This window comes from Orycteropus afer, unplaced genomic scaffold (genome assembly GCF_000298275.1).
Source record: "Orycteropus afer afer isolate SDZICR_OR568_19922 unplaced genomic scaffold, OryAfe1.0 scaffold00165, whole genome shotgun sequence".
In the NCBI taxonomy this organism is placed as follows: Eukaryota; Metazoa; Chordata; class Mammalia; order Tubulidentata; family Orycteropodidae; genus Orycteropus; species Orycteropus afer.
The window spans coordinates 4,769,614-4,785,192 of record NW_006921752.1 but is presented as its reverse complement, the minus strand read 5'-3'; the positions used below and the strand labels follow the sequence as shown (position 1 = coordinate 4,785,192).

Sequence of the window (15,579 nt, the reverse complement as noted above, 5' to 3'; positions counted from 1 at the left end):
GAAGAAAAAACTTAAGCCTTGAGTTGCAATATTGAAAGATTGTATGGGCAATATATTCAGTGATGCAGGGAACATCAAAAGAAGATTAAAGGAATACACAGAGTCACTGTACCAAAAAGAATTGATTGGTGTTCATCCATTTCAGGGGGTGACATATGATCAAGAACCAATGGTACTGAAGGAAGAAGTCAAAGCTGCACTGAAGGAACTGGCAAAAAAACAACACTCCAGGAACTGACAGAATACCCATTGAGATGTTACAACAAATGGATGCCACACTAGATGCAGTCACTCGACTGTGCCAAGAGATTTGGAAGACAAATGACTTGAAGAGATCCATGTTGGTACCCATTGCAAAGAAAGGTAATTCCACAGAATGTGGAAATTATCGAAAATACCACAAGCAAGTAAAATCTTACTGAAGATAATTCAAAAAAGGTTGCAGCAGTATAATGACAGAGAACTTCCAGAAATGCAAGCTGGATTCAGAAGAGGATGTGGAGTGAGGGATATCATAGCTGATGTCAGAGGGGCCTTGGCTGAAAGCAAAGATACCAGAAAGATGTTGACTTGTTTTAGTGACTATGCAAAAGCATTTGATTGTGTGGATCATAACAAATTATGGATAACATTGAGAAGAATGGGAATTTCAGAACTTAATTGTACTCATACGGGACCTGTACATAGACCAGACTGTCGTTCGAACAGAACAAGGGGATACTGCATGGTTTAAAATCAGGAAAGGAGTGCATCAGGGTTGTATCCTTTCACCATACTTAACCTGTATGCTGAACAAATAATCCGAGAAGCTGGGCTGTATGAGGAAGAACGTGGCCTTAGGATTGGGGAAAGGCTCATTAACAACCTGTGATATGCAGATGACACAACTTTGCTTGCTGAAAGTGAGGATGACTTGAAGCAAATACTGATGAAGATTGAAGACTACAGTCTGCAGTATGGATTACATCTCAATATAAAGAAAACAAAAATCCTCACAACTGGACCATTAAGCAGCATTACAATAAGTGGAGAAAAGACTGAAGTTGTCAAAGACTTCATATTACTTGGTCCTACAGTCAGCATCAATGGAAACAACAGTCAGCACATCAGAAGGTGTATTTCATTGGGCAAATCTGCTGCAATTTCTTTCCAGTGCTGAAGAGCAAAGATGTCTCCTTGAAGACTAAGGTGCGCCTAACCCAAGCCATATTATTTTCATTTGCCTCATATGCTGGCAATGAATAAGGAAGACCAAAGAAGAGTTGATGATTTTGAGTTGTGGTGTTGGTGAAGAATACCAAAAATACTATAGACTGCTAAAAGAACTAATAAATCTGTCCTGGAGAAAGTGCAGCCGGCTTGGAGGCAAGAATGGCCAGACTTTGTTTGACCTACTTTGGTCGTTGTCAGAAGGGACCATTCCCTGGAGAAGGATGTCATGCTTGATAAACTGGATGGTCAACAAAAAAGGGGAAGGCCCTCCTCAGCAGGTGGATTAACATGATGGCTGTAACAATAGGTTTAGGTACAGCAGGGATCATGAGGCTGGCACAGGACCAGGTAGTGTTTCGTTCTGTTGTACATATGGTTGCTGTGAGTCTGAGACAACTCGACGGCACCTAACAACAACAATGGTTAATGATTGCAAAACTTCTTCATGTGTTTGTTGGCTGCCTTAATATCTTCTTTGGAGAAGTGTCCATGTCTTACACCCATTTTTTAATTGGATTGTTTGTCTTTTTGATGTTGAAATATGTTTTCTATACATTTTAGAGATAAGTCCCTTGTCATGCTGAGTATTTTTTCCCAATCTGTAGGTTCTCTCTTTACTCTTTTGGAGAGGTCTTTTGATGTGCATAAGAATTTAATTTTTAGAAGGTCCCAGTCATCTAGTTTGTCTTATGCTGTTTGTGCATTTTTACTTGTTTGATAATCTATTAAATCCATATATTAAGGCTCCTAAGTTTGTCCCAGTTTTTTTTTTTTTTTTTTTTTCTAATGAACTTTATAGCTTTGGGGTTTACACTTAAGTCTTTGATCCACGTGGAGTTAGTTTTTGTTTATGGTGTAAGGTATGAATCTTGATCCATTTTTCTGCAAATGGATATCCAGTTTTGCCAGCACTGTTTGTTAAAGAGACAATCTCATCCCAGTTTTACTGAGTTTCGGCCCTTTGTCAAAGATCAGCTGACCATAGATGAATGGATCTATTTCTGAGTTCTCCATTCTGTTCCAGTGATCCATGTGTCTGTCATGGTACCAGTACCAAGCTATTCTGACTACTGTGGCTATATAGTAGATTCTGAGATCAGGAAATGAAGACCACCCACCTTGTTCTTGCTCTTCATTAATGCTTTGCTTATCCCATACTGAGAGCTCTGATCTTCATCTCTTGTGTTCTTAGGAATGTTTTTGAGTTTTCTCCATATAGATTGTATACCTTTCTTAATTTCTTTTGTGATTTTTTTTTTTTTTTAATCTTACTATCTTACTCAATTTCTGTACTAATTATAGTCAATATTCAGTTAAATCTCATGGATTTTCTAGATAAGTCATCTGGAAATAGTGATAATTTTACTTCCTCCATTCCTCTTTTCACCCCTGTGGGTCTCATCCTCTTATGTAAATGCATAGACTATTAACCATCAGAATAATGTCAAAAATAGTGATAGTGGGCATCGTCATCGTGTTCCTAACTTTTGTGAAAAAACGTCCATCCAGCTTTTTCCCATTAAGCATATTGATGGCTTTTGGATTGAGCTAGAACTAGTTTATCATTTTAAGGAATGTCTATTGATTCCTTTTTTATTGAGAGGTTTTTTTTTATTATCAATAATGGAAGTTGAAATTCTTTTAATTTTGCTTGGTAAATTTGCTTATAATTTTTCCATTGATATTCATAAGTAAGATGGATCTGTGCTCTTCTTTTTTATAAAACCTCTGAGTTTTGGTATAAATGTTATGCTTGTGTTATAAATGTAAGAATTTTTCTTTTAAATAGTATTTGAATTACTTATACTTTTTATCCTTTATAAGTCTGGTCTTGATTTTTTTTTTTTTTTTTGCAAGCATAAGGAGAGTGTGGTAGTTAAGTTTGTGTGTCAACTTGGCTGGGCCTGTTTGAGTGGCTGGGCAGCTGGATGTAGTGTTCTCCATGATGAGACTGGTAATCAACTCCATGGTGAGTACCAGTTGAGTAGCTGCCTTAGGGATGTGGTCTGCTTCCTGTATATAAGGAGAAGCTTTGGGGAACAGTCTCTAGCTTATGGCACACTTGAACCCTGCATGTTGCTGAGTATACCTTTCAGTAGCCTGCCATGCTCTGCCAACCTTGGGACTTTCAGTGGACTTGAATTAATGGCCTGCCGTGTGGTTTGGTAACATCGGGACTGTGCCTTTTTACTTGTCAACCTTGGGCTTGTTAGTCTCAGCAGCTGTCTGAGTGAAGAAAAGCCTCTAACTTCAGTGGGCTAGGAACAGGAGGCAGAGCTGAAGCCCAAGGTTGAGGGGCTTTCACCCAGCCCCTAGAACCTGGCACTTTCAACTCGAACTTAAAGCCTCCAAACTGTGAGAGAATAAACTCCTGTTTGTTCAAGCCATCCCATTTGTGGTATATTCCTGTCAGAGCGGCACTAGGTAACAAAAACAGAGAGGTAGTTCTTTAATTCTGTCAACGGTCTTATAATGGTTAAGTGCATCATCTCTTGAGCAACACTGTCCTTTCAGATTCCAGCTCAGCCACCTGTAGCAGTGTGATGTTGGTTACTTAATCTCTGTACACCTTAGTTTCCTTGCCTATGAAATGGAGAGTCTATCATCTAATCTCACAGGATAGTTATGAAGAGTAAATGAGTTGATACATGTCAAGCACTCTGAACAGTCCCTGACATTTGCTGTAGTAAATTGTTTGATAAATGTTAGCTATTTTTGTCATCATTTATGGTTCTTGGAGATTGCACCATGATGTTTTGAGAAAATAGTCATAATTCTGAAGTCACATCTGCCCACGTTTTTAGTACCCTGGGATACAGGCAGTCCTGGGGTTACAGATGTACAATTTCATGGAAAATTCCTACTTACTCTTTAACATTATGTAAATTTGCCTTCACTTTGAAACTATTGAACCAACCGCTGCTCACAATGAATTCTTCATCACAATCACCTTCACTTGCTGTATGTGCAACTGTTAAATCATTGAAAAGGCTTTGAGCCTTTTCTTGCACCCACTCACTGCCTTTGAGCGGATACCGACTCATAGCAACCTGATAGGTAGGACAGAGTAGAACTGCCTCATATGGTTTCCAAGGCTTTACAGAAGTGTACTGCCACATCTTTCCCCTGCAGAGTGGCTGGTGGGTTCAAACGGCTGACTTTTTGGTCGTTAGCTGAGTGTGTTAACCATTGTACCACCAGGGCTTCTTTCTTGCCCTAACCCTACCCCCCCCCCCACTGTCATCAAGTTGATTCCACTCTTAGCAACCTATAGGACAGATTAGAACTGCCTCATAGGGTTTCCAAAGCTGTAAAGCTTTATGGCAGCAGCTGAATGTTTTCACCATGGCATGCCGAGAGCTCCTTCTTGTGCTAAAATCAAAAACACCTATACCCACTGCCATTGAGCTGATTCCAACTCATGGTTACCCCCCACTGGGTTAGTAGTGTATCTTTACAGAAGTAGATTATCTCATCTTCCTTCCACAGAGAGAGGCTGGTGGTTTTGAACCACCAACCTTCTGGTTAACTCAGATACCTTAGGCACTGTGCTACCAGAGCTCCTCCTCCTTATACTAAAGTAAAGCTTAATAAGAACCATATGCACCTGTTCTTACTTACCTACAAATTCTTAGAGACAAATCACTAACTAAAGGTGGACTGTATTAATTTGAGTGAAGGGAAAGGCAATTTGGATTAAGGGGGAGGTCAGCACAAAATGTTCAAGGCAGAGGAAGACAGTGGGAGGAACACAAGAGTTAAAGGCAACAAAAGTAAATATTATAATGTACATAAGCCTTATAGTAACAATAATCTTCAAGTGGATAGAATAGAGGTTCAAGCTAAACAGGGTGGGAAAGCAAATGGGACTATAACCACAAATATAAATAGGTTTGACAGAGGATATTTCTACCTGTGTATTTATATGTGCTGCAAATAGATCCATGAATATAGTTGATCGTACAGGGAGCAAACTTACAACTTCTCAGCCATAACCAAATATCTTGAGGAAATGAGTCACTGGGTTTGAGGGCTCAGGACCATAGTTTTGGGGAACACTAAGGTCAATTGGCATAACAGTCTACAAAGATAGTGTTGAATATCCTACTTTGGTAAGTAGTAACTGGGGTTTTAAAAGCTTGTGAGTAGCTATGTAAGGTGCAACTATTTTTTGGTCTCTCCCTGTTTGGAGCAAAGGAATGTGAAGAAAAAAAGATGCAAGGAAATAATAATTAGTCCAACGGACTAATGAAGCATGTCAACCCTAGTGTCCACAATCCTAACACCAGAACAATGAGATGGTACCTAGCTACCACTGCTGACTGTGGTGAAAGGGATCACAGTGAGAAGTCCTGGATAGAATGGGAGAAAAATGTAGAACAAAACTCAAAATCATAAAAAAGACCAAGCTTACTGGTTTGATAGAGACTGATGGAACCCCTGAGTCTGTGGCCCTTAAGCCTGGAACTGAACTCACTCCCATGGTTCAACTTTTAGCCAAACGATAGACAAGCCTATATGGGGAACAATAATACCAGCAAGGTATGCACTTGTAATAGAAATCAACCATATGAGATCAAAAGGGCAGTGTTTAGTTTCATGAAACAAAAAGTGTATGACCTGTTGAATGGAAGACAAATCTGCTCTGTAAAATGTCACCCAAATCACAATAAAAAGGGCAGAGGGGCAGCACTTGCCCAGGGATCAAGCTCAGAAGGCAGGAAGGGATAGGAAAGAAGGACAAAGGGAAACGGTAAACAGGGAGGAAGTGGGGAGAGTGCTGTTACGTTATGGGGATTACAGTGATTGTCACAAAACAAAAATATGTATGAGTTATTGAATGGAAAACCAATTTGCTCTGTAAACTTTCACCCAAATCACAATTTTAAAAATGAAAAATAAAATTTTTAAAGCCACCATTAGAATTGGTCTCATTCCTGCCTTGGACTGCTTGTGCATATTTTCATGCTCTGGAGAGTGGTATTCCTTGAAAGGAGCTGTAGCTCTCTTAACATGTTGCCTTATCTGTAATGGGTTCTTATCCCTCTTAAGCATGCTGTTTCTACCCAGTTGGAGATCATTTTCCTTGATAGAAAAATAAGAACAAAAACAAATCCAAAAGAATACAGGCACTGGATCTGCTGCTGGCATAGCTTAGAAGGGGTTTTTGGTTGTCTGTAATATTTTCTGATAAGCCTCAACTCAATCTGACTATAGTTTCCTGTCATTCTCCTTTGTATTTGTTGTTCTATGTTCTTTGTTCCATCTCTTGAACATGGATCTTGTTTCATAAGATCAGAAAGCGTATGTGCAGCCAGCTGAACCCAGTTGGTTAGGGCTTACCTTTCTCCCTCATTTAAGTCATTTGTATTATTAGATTTCTGTGGTTTTTAACTACCCTATTAGAGTTTTGGCCTTGGGAGAAATCTGCATTCCAAGGAACATACCAGATAATAGCCAATGTTCTTTTCCAAGAAGCTGCCACCTAGAATGACAGTCACTTTTACCCGAGGTTCCTGTCACTAGCACTTAGTGTTTCCTGATTGGTTTGAATAAAGTCTAGTTAGAGTTTAATAGATTCTCTTGTCAGCAGAATAAGTTGGGAATCTGTTTTGACATAGGATTCATTTCTGTAAGTTGCCTGCTTTCTAGCAGAGGAGAGCCTCTGACTTTAGTTCAGGCCGCACCTGGGAACCACGGGCCCTGAGCTTTACTCATGGATTCAGTAACCGCCATGTTGCTGGTCATCTGACTTACCTGAATTGCATGTGATCCCTTTCTGCAGTTAGGCTAAGGATACTTGCCACCTGTTTCTCTCACTTTGAGTACAGAATGAATTATTCTCTCTAAAGAGTTCAGAAGTGTGTTAATAAGGCCCATAGATAGGCATACCTACTTTTGAAACCCTTTTCATGGAAAAAAAAAAAAAAAAAGTAGCTTATTAGATTCACTGTGATTTTGAAGAATAAACTTTTTCAGTGAGTGGCAGTAGTCATCATGGTGTCCTGCCAGAACAGGCCTTAAGACCTAGTGGGTGAGTGGTATGGGGCAAGCCACTGCCTCAGGATGTAGTGACTGGGGTCTTCGGGGAGTGTTTACAGTGTCATCTGGAGTTCTGTGCAGGAGGTCTTACTCTGAAATCTGAGGGGCCCACATAGAGCCAGGAGGAAATTTTCCTGCTGATTTAAACCCCTTTGGGTTTTCCAGATCTGCATCTAATACATTTGCAGAAGCACTGCAATTGCTAATCACTCCCATGGTCTCATTTGGCCAGCCAGCAACAGGCTACACATCGATCTTTGTACAAGGTGTTTGTTTATAATTTATGGAGCTGATAGGAAGGCAGAGCCATCTGCTTCTCCAGGCATCAGTATTTCTAACCCCTCCCATTCCTTGCGAGGGCATTTTCACTTGGAAATCATTTATAATTAGGAGGAGATTACATTGCAGAGTCTGGAACATGGCTTCCTGCTGTCTCCTGCATCTTTTTTCTCCCCCTGGAGCTGCCCTGAAGCTTGTAAGCAGTTTTGATTTGAAAATCCTTTATTTCTTAGCCTGCCTTTTCATTCTTAGCTGCCCAGCTAGCTGTCCCCATCATCTTTGCCCATGTTTTGTTTTGCTTTGAAGTGCAGGGCAGTTGCTGAAGCCACAGCTCAGGGACCAGGGCCTGTTGGACAAGGCATCAGCAACACCTGGAAATGTAAATTCTCAGGCCTCACCCAGCACTCTGTGTTTTCATAAGCTGCCCAGGTGATCTTGATGTCTGCTAAAGTTTGAGAACCTCTATGCTAAGTCTTGGAGCAGAACAAAGATTTCCAATGGTGTGTGGATTGCCACAGTGTCTTAGCTGTATTTCATTTTACCTTTTTCTCTGCTTATATTATTGTTGGATCCAAAAAGAATGAATTGCCCTTGCCCATTAATACATTGCTTTCCTGCAGTCCAAGAAAACACATAAATCCAAGAAATCTCCCTTTGTATAAACCAACTCATCAAAATGTCAGCCACACAAGTGAATTGAAACAGTGACCACTCACCATTGTAAGTGAGCATTTCTGTTCCACATGGGAAATTAATAAACAATGAGCAACAAATGTAAGTTGCTAATTGGAACTTTGAAATAAAAATGAAATTGTAAACACATGATCTCAAAACTCTACCTAGTGGATCTCTCTATGCCTACCACATGCCCTTCATTAGGGTGGAATTGAGATCCCAGATCACTGGCTGCAAGATTTCTGGAACTGAGCATGCTGCTGGAGAAGCTCTGGTATAATTCCCAGCATTTCCTTTTCATTTGCACAACACTCTCTGAGCGAAATTGGAGGGTGGGGCAAAGTTTGGGAGATGCCCATTGACTTGGAATCATTATAATATAGACACAAACATGGTGGTTTGGATTTGAGGCTGACAAAATGCTTGTTGTCTGTATGCCCAGTATTTTTAAGGGGCACAGAGTCAAACTAGGAGCCATGGTGGCACAGTGGTTAAGCACTCAGCTGCTAACCCATAGTTCATTGATTCGAACCCACTAGCCACTCGCTGTGTGGGAGAAAGATGTAATGGTTTGCTTCTGTAAAGATTACAGCCTTGGAAACCTTATGGGGCAGTTCTGCTGTGTCCTACAAGATCACTATGAGTCAGAATTGACTCAACAGCAGTGGGTTTGATTTTTTGTTGTCGTTCATTATAATAACTGATATAATACATTGCTTATTTGTTTTATAAATACTCAAGTTATTTTCTATACAGCTTTAAATTAGACTTTTTCAAATTTTCTTGCATCTTCTCAGCACATTGTACTGCCTCTGTTGTATGTCGAACCTGTGCGTCTTCCAACTGACACCTGATTTGATCTAATTTCTTCTTTAAATCCTGTGTCTCATCTTCTAAAATCATGTGCTAATATGTGTTACCTGCCAGCGAAGACTGTACTATAGAGAGCTTGTTGAGGCTATCAGCCAGTTCTTGTTGAAGTTGTCTCACAACGTTTTCATTTTTTTTGTGCCAAACTATCCAGAAGGAAAATTTTACTTGTACTCTTTTCCCAATCTGCCACCCCCACCCCCTTTAGAAATTATTAGGGCAGTAAGTGGTTAAATGCTTTCTTGATGTTGGGGGGGCTGTCTTTAGAGACTCATTCTTTACTGTATTACATGTTAACACACATGAGCTAGATCTAGGTAACAGCAAAGTATTTAATAGAATATCCAGTATTCTTTTTTGAAATGTTAAATATAGATAAAAACAGTCTTAAACTCTACAGAGTCCCATCTCCTTCTCTACTTACTTTCATGTCCTACTGAAAATTTATGATTACTTTCTCCCCTTGCCTTTGGTGGTTACAGTATAAAATTGTCAGTTTCTTTTATCTTTCTGAGGGTTGTGCCAACTTTGAAGGTGGAAACAAAAATGGGCTCACTCCTGAAGTTCCATACTAATTCCTCTGGTTTTATATCCCCACCTGGAATCACGTGTTAATTCAGGGAAAGAAGAAGAGATGAATGTCTTTTTTTGTTTGTTGGTTTGGTTTGGTTTTTTGGTAAAGGCTTGGGACCTAGAATAAAAACCAGATGGTTCAGGGCTAACTAGATAAATCTAGTCATGCAGACTAGAGCAGATGGTGGGTTGGAAGTTGAGCAGTACTGAGGCCTAATGGTGATAGCAGTGAGTATTTGCATGTCATTATTTTATTCGTTAGCAAACAGAGCCATCCTTGTGGTCCCTCCTCAGTGTTATGCATGATGGTGCTGTAGGTGTTAGCCCTCCAGAGTTGGCACAACAGCCCAATCAATGTGTTCTGCTGTCTTTTTTGATCTGCTCTGTCATCCCTGTGGCTTCATTAGCAACACACAGGGAAATGAGTAGTGAATATAGAGTTTTCATTCATCACTCTAACTCTCCAACCCTAGAAGCCTCCTACCCAAAAGCAATCCTTTGTTTTGTTTTCTTAAGGTGATTTCTTGCATAAACTTGCCTTTAACATCCCAAGTTCTGTCTTTTGGCTTTCTGAGGTAGATCACTTGGAATCAGGGAAGGCAATTGAGTGTGTGTGTGTGTGTGTGTGTGTATTTAACCACAACTCTGGCAATGTGCATCTAAGTCATCTCTTTCAGTTAAGAGAGAGCGTCAACAGTCAACAGCGTATGAGGCCCAGAGGTTGGTCTTTTTGAATGTGTTGTGCTGTTCTGCCTGTGCCCATGCTGTGGGCCCTCTTGTTCCAGATTCACATTAAGAGTAAACCACTTCCTCCTGGCAGGGAAGTGCACAACGGGTCTTGGAGAGGGACTCAGATGAAAACTAAGATGGGCCACGCAGGCACAGCCCCAGTGCTGGCTAGTATCTCATTAGTCCCACCATGTGGAGTAGATTCTCCCCACCAATAGTCTTTTGCCCCGAGTCCCCCTTTCCTTTGTACTGAGCTTGCCACCTGGCTGACTCATTGTTTTATTCCCAGTAACTGCTAAATGCAGACTGGGGCTGCCTGTGGACATTGGCTTAAGAAATGGATAAAGCAAACAGCATAGTGAGAAATGGAAAGAACCCAGCCATCCAGCTAGGGCTGGGCTTTGTGGAGTAGGGATTAGGGTTAGGAAGGAGATGTTCAGAAGAGGGAAGTCTCCACATTTTCCAGTTCTCTTAACTGTGAAAGGAAGACACAAATTTGTGAAATGACTTCCTTCTCCAAAGTCACATAGAAGATACAGAGTAGGATTCCCGCATCAAGGAAGTTCTACTTGTGTCACCTTTTTCTTGGAATCAGTGGGTTTGCATTTCATTCATCTTTGTTTTGATCTTTTGGGCAATAACAGCTGTTGAGTAGCTCTTCAGGAACAATTTTGATAACTTTTTCCTTTTCTAATCTCTCAAATGATGTTTTCTAAGTGCGAACTTTGGTTATAGTTTCCTATTGAAGTGGTACAGGAGACATATCTTTTTTTTTTTTAATATTTTTTTATTATGATTTGGGTGAAAGTTTACAGAGCAAATTCATTTTCCGTACAGCAGTTGATACACGTTTTATTTCATGACATTGATTACAATACCCCACATTGTGATAGCTTTCTTCCCTGGAGTTACCTCTTCCCTGTGTCCTTCTTTACCATGTATTCCTGCCCCCTGAGCTATGTCTCTGTGCAAATACTGCCCTTCTGTTCTCCCATGAGTGATCGTTCTAAGAAGTGTATCTACCTGATACAAATGTTCACCCTGTATGCCTGAGAAGACATATCTTTCCCTCCTCTTGTGTTTCTCGTTGCATGATGTTTTAGTTTGATTGACAGTGCAGCCTTCGGCATTTCTTGAGAAAAAGGTTCAGGCTCCGGAGGAGGCCTCAGAATTTCTTGGCTCCAGAATTTCTCATAATATCAATATTGCACTTTCTTATCCTCTTTTCTTTCTCTGTCTTTGCAGCCTCTGTGAATGTGCTGGTGCAGAACTGCAAGATCTACAATGATGCCAGCTGTGACATTTCTGCAGATGGCCAGCTTCTGGCAGCATTCATCCCTAGCAGCCAAAGGGGCTTTCCTGATGAAGGCATCCTGGCAGTGTACTCCCTGGCTCCCCATAACCTGGGTGAAATGCTCTATACCAAACGATTTGGTAAGGGATAGGAACCCCAACATAGAGATCAAGGGATGCTGGTGCATTGGCATGGGCATTCCTAGGTGAGGCATGGTGGGATTCGTGGTCATGTACTGCCTGGCTTCAGGGGACACAGACCAGAGGAAGACTATTCTGCAGGAGTCCTGGCTGGTGGCACTGGAAAAGAATCTCAGAATAAGGGTTCTTCCTACCACCATTGCATCACCAGCCACCTCCTGATATGATGGCCAGGAATAAGGGAGGAGCTTTGGTCACAGGCTTAGGAAAATGGGCACACTCATACACTTCAAGGCAGCCTGGCACTGTGTATTAAAAGCCCCCAAAATATGTGCTTTCTAATCTAGTAATCTTACTTCTAAGACATTGATCATAAAACTGTACAAAGATTTGCATACAAGGATGTTCACAATACCGTTATTCATTAATAGAGAGAAAGGTCAAACTGCAAAGAATTGCTTAATTAAGTCATGGTTCAGTCGTAGGGTAGAATACCATTTGGCCCTTAAAACGTTTTTGTAGAAGAATATTTAATGATAGAAAGTGTTCATAATATATTAAGTGAAAAAAGTAGATTTCAAAATAGCATTTACAGTATGGTACCATTTTTTAAAAATGTGATTATATGGTAACAGTGGTTAACATTTATTAAATACTTTCTCTAAGCCAAACACTGTACTCAGTGCATTATATACCTTCCCATGGTACTCCTCACTACAGTCCTATGAGGTAACCCTAGGATGACCAGAATATGAAAACTGGAGGAAAAGAGAAAAGACTAAAAGTCGTTTCCTAGAAATGACAAGAACTCTGGAAAATGTGTCTCTGTTCTTTTGGCCCTCAGGTCCCAACGCCATTTCTGTAAGCCTGTCCCCAATGGGCCGATATGTAATGGTGGGCTTAGCCTCGAGAAGGATCCTCTTGCACCCCTCCACAGAGCACATGGTGGCCCAGGTCTTCAGGCTGCAGCAGGCCCATGGTGGTGAGACCTCCATGAGGGTGAGTGCCACCGCTTGTGTCTCTGCTGTATGGTGACTCTCCTAGGCTTGGCAGGGCAATGAAGGGCACCGGTGTGATCTCTCAGCCAATAGCAGAATATCATGGTCTCAGGAGGAAGAAAGGACTCCAGTCCAGCCCGTCTGTGATCGACAGGCTTCATTTTGTGAAGCTCTAGACTGGTAAATGGCAAGGGCTTCCCCGAGGCCTTAGAGTGTCCTTGGATAAAGAATAAACTAGACACTTCCTTACCTCAGCATGAATCCTGTGTTCTAGAGGTACACAAGGGACTCTATGAGATATTTTATTATTTAAAACCCTCTCTCCCCTTTTTCTTCTTCTTCTTCTTCTTTTTTTTTTTTGAGGCTGCAAGCCATAAAAAGATAGTATTCCATGCAATGTTCTTTCCTGTGGGTTGTAATCATGATAGAAGATGATGGCTTTGGGCAGCTGCTGGGCTCTTAATCGGCCTATCTATTTCACCAGCAGAGAAAAGGTCCTGTTTAAGATCCTCTCTTGTCTGAGGAGTACCTTTCTCATATTGCCATAAAAGCCTTCTGGGCTTTGTGTAGTTAGCGGCTTTCTGGACTCAGTCAGACTAGCGTGCCTGACTGAGCTTTCCACATCCCGTGGGGGCTCATTTGGCCAGGATTTTGTCAAGGGGAGTTGAACATTTGAACAGCCTCTAATTAGATGGTATTTAAGCTCTGTCTCAAGCTAAGAACCTGTGAATTCCCTTAGTACTTTGTGCAGCCTGTGCCATTTATAGTTTTATGCACTTGTTTATATGTTCCTTTGTGTTTTCTTTAGTTGTGTTGTGTGTATGTTTAATCTACCCAATTAGGTTCAGTAGAAACTCCTTAGGGGCATATTCCCGGTGGTACCTCATTTAGTGCTGTGCATGTGGATGCTTGTTGAATGCCTGAATGGGAAAGAATTGTTTTAAAGAAAAATCTAGAAATGAGATCCATTATATGCAAAGTGATAGGAAGTGGGTGGCTTGATGACGTCTGCTTTTGCCTCTCCTGCTTCTTCTCCCTCCTGTCTCCCACAGGTACCCTCCATCCAGCTACAGTGAACCACTTTCCAAGCTCCCTGAATTTGACAAGGCTCTTTCATGCCAGGGTGCCTTTACCTGGAATGCCCCTCTCTCCCCCGTCCCCAACTGCCTGTCAAGCTCTCCCCCTTGTGTGAAACCTTCCTTAACGGAATTGATCGCTCCTTCTTTGTGCTACCACTATACCTGGTACATGCTAAACACTTGTCACACCCTGCTGCAATTACTTGTTTCCACGTCGGCCTCCTCTCCTGGACTGTGAGTTCCTTGAGACAGGCACTGTGTCTGTTTTATCTTTATGAAATTCTAGTACCTAATAGGGAAGCTGATATCTAGTACAAACTGGATAAATTAAAATCTCAAGAAAAGTGTCCTCAGCATTTGTAGGTAGTCATTAGCAGAATCAGTGATGGGTGGCCTCTGTCTCGCTGAGCCTCTGAAAGGGGCAGAAACAAAGAATCCTCTGCTCTTGACATTTTAGTGAAAGGAATGGTCTGATTCTTGAATGCTGTATGACTCTGGAAATATCTGACATTGAGTGACTAGAAGAAGACTTAGTGGGGAATTCATCAAGCCTGTTTTCTTATGTAGATATTTGAGTATGGAGGTTGAGTTTTAGTTAAAACAGTCTTCTTTTACTTGATCTTAAGTAGATTTCGATGATAAAGTACCTGGTGTCTGCTTTCCACCACCTAGAAACCCTGGTCCCAATAGCTGTTCTTCTAACCCTTCCTGCCTAATTATAAAATAATTGTTTATAATCTTTAAGAGACAGGATCTGATGTTGGCAATACTAATGGACATCTCCAGCCTCTTCTGGAAGCCAGGGCTTCTGCCCAACTCCTGGGGATGGCCTGCCTGTCCTCCCTCCTAGCAAGGTTCCTATTTTCCATAAGTAACCAGAAACCTCTGGCTAAGGGGAAACAGCTACAGAAAGGAAGCCAAGATGCTAAGACCTTATTGTCGCATATGTGGCTGTTAGTGCAGGAATGCAGTCGGAGAAGTCTGCTGAGAATATGTGGTAATCGACTTAGTCCACTGCTGTCCTGCTAAGGGGCTCAGAGAAAGTAGCCAGCTGCCTAGAGCCTCATGACAAGCACTGTTTCTCAGGCCTTCCAATGAGGCTTTTTGCATTCTTAGTAGCTACCATCTGCTGCTTACAAGCGAGAACTGTAGTAACTAGAATGTTCCTGTTTGGAAAGGGTTGCCTCTTACCTAACAGGATCAAGGCATCTCAACAAGGTTTTGCTCAATCTGCTGTCCACCTAGTCTGACTTTAAACCCCTATATAGAAAGGTTTCTGGTTTTCTAGGTCTTGGTTGCCCCTAACATCCAAGGCGCCAAAACATTCAGCAAATGTCCCTGAATTCAGTCACTGGTGGAAGGGAAGACACCAGCCTTTTTTGGATTTAAGGCAAGAAATGAATTTTTATCTGAGAGCAGGGGGTGAGGGTTTAATGGGACAGTAGAGCATCTCTCTTTGCGCAGGTAAGTGTAGATGGGTGTCTCCATCAGTAATGTTGAGCTCTGTCCTTGAAGAAGTGCTTTTGTGGGTAGTGGGAGTGTCTCAGAGCTTCTTTACCCAGAATTCCCCTTCTCTATGGTGTTCTCTATGGTCAGCCAGGGGGCAGTTTAAGCATAGGCACTGAAACAAGGCGGGCTTGTGCTTACTCACTGATCTGCACTGAACACGTTCCCTTGTTACCCTACCG

General features: G+C 41.5%; 1 protein-coding gene across 1 annotated transcript in view; it reads left to right on the top strand.

Moving 5' to 3' along the window:
- The window catches only part of AMBRA1 (autophagy and beclin 1 regulator 1), a 183,767-nt gene that overhangs the window by 137,294 nt on the left and 30,894 nt on the right, over positions 1-15,579 (top strand). The window contains exons 13-14 of the mRNA XM_007946546.1: positions 11,626-11,814; positions 12,659-12,813. Coding sequence (XP_007944737.1) covers positions 11,626-11,814; positions 12,659-12,813 — 344 coding nt within the window. The remainder of the gene's footprint in view (positions 1-11,625; positions 11,815-12,658; positions 12,814-15,579) is intronic.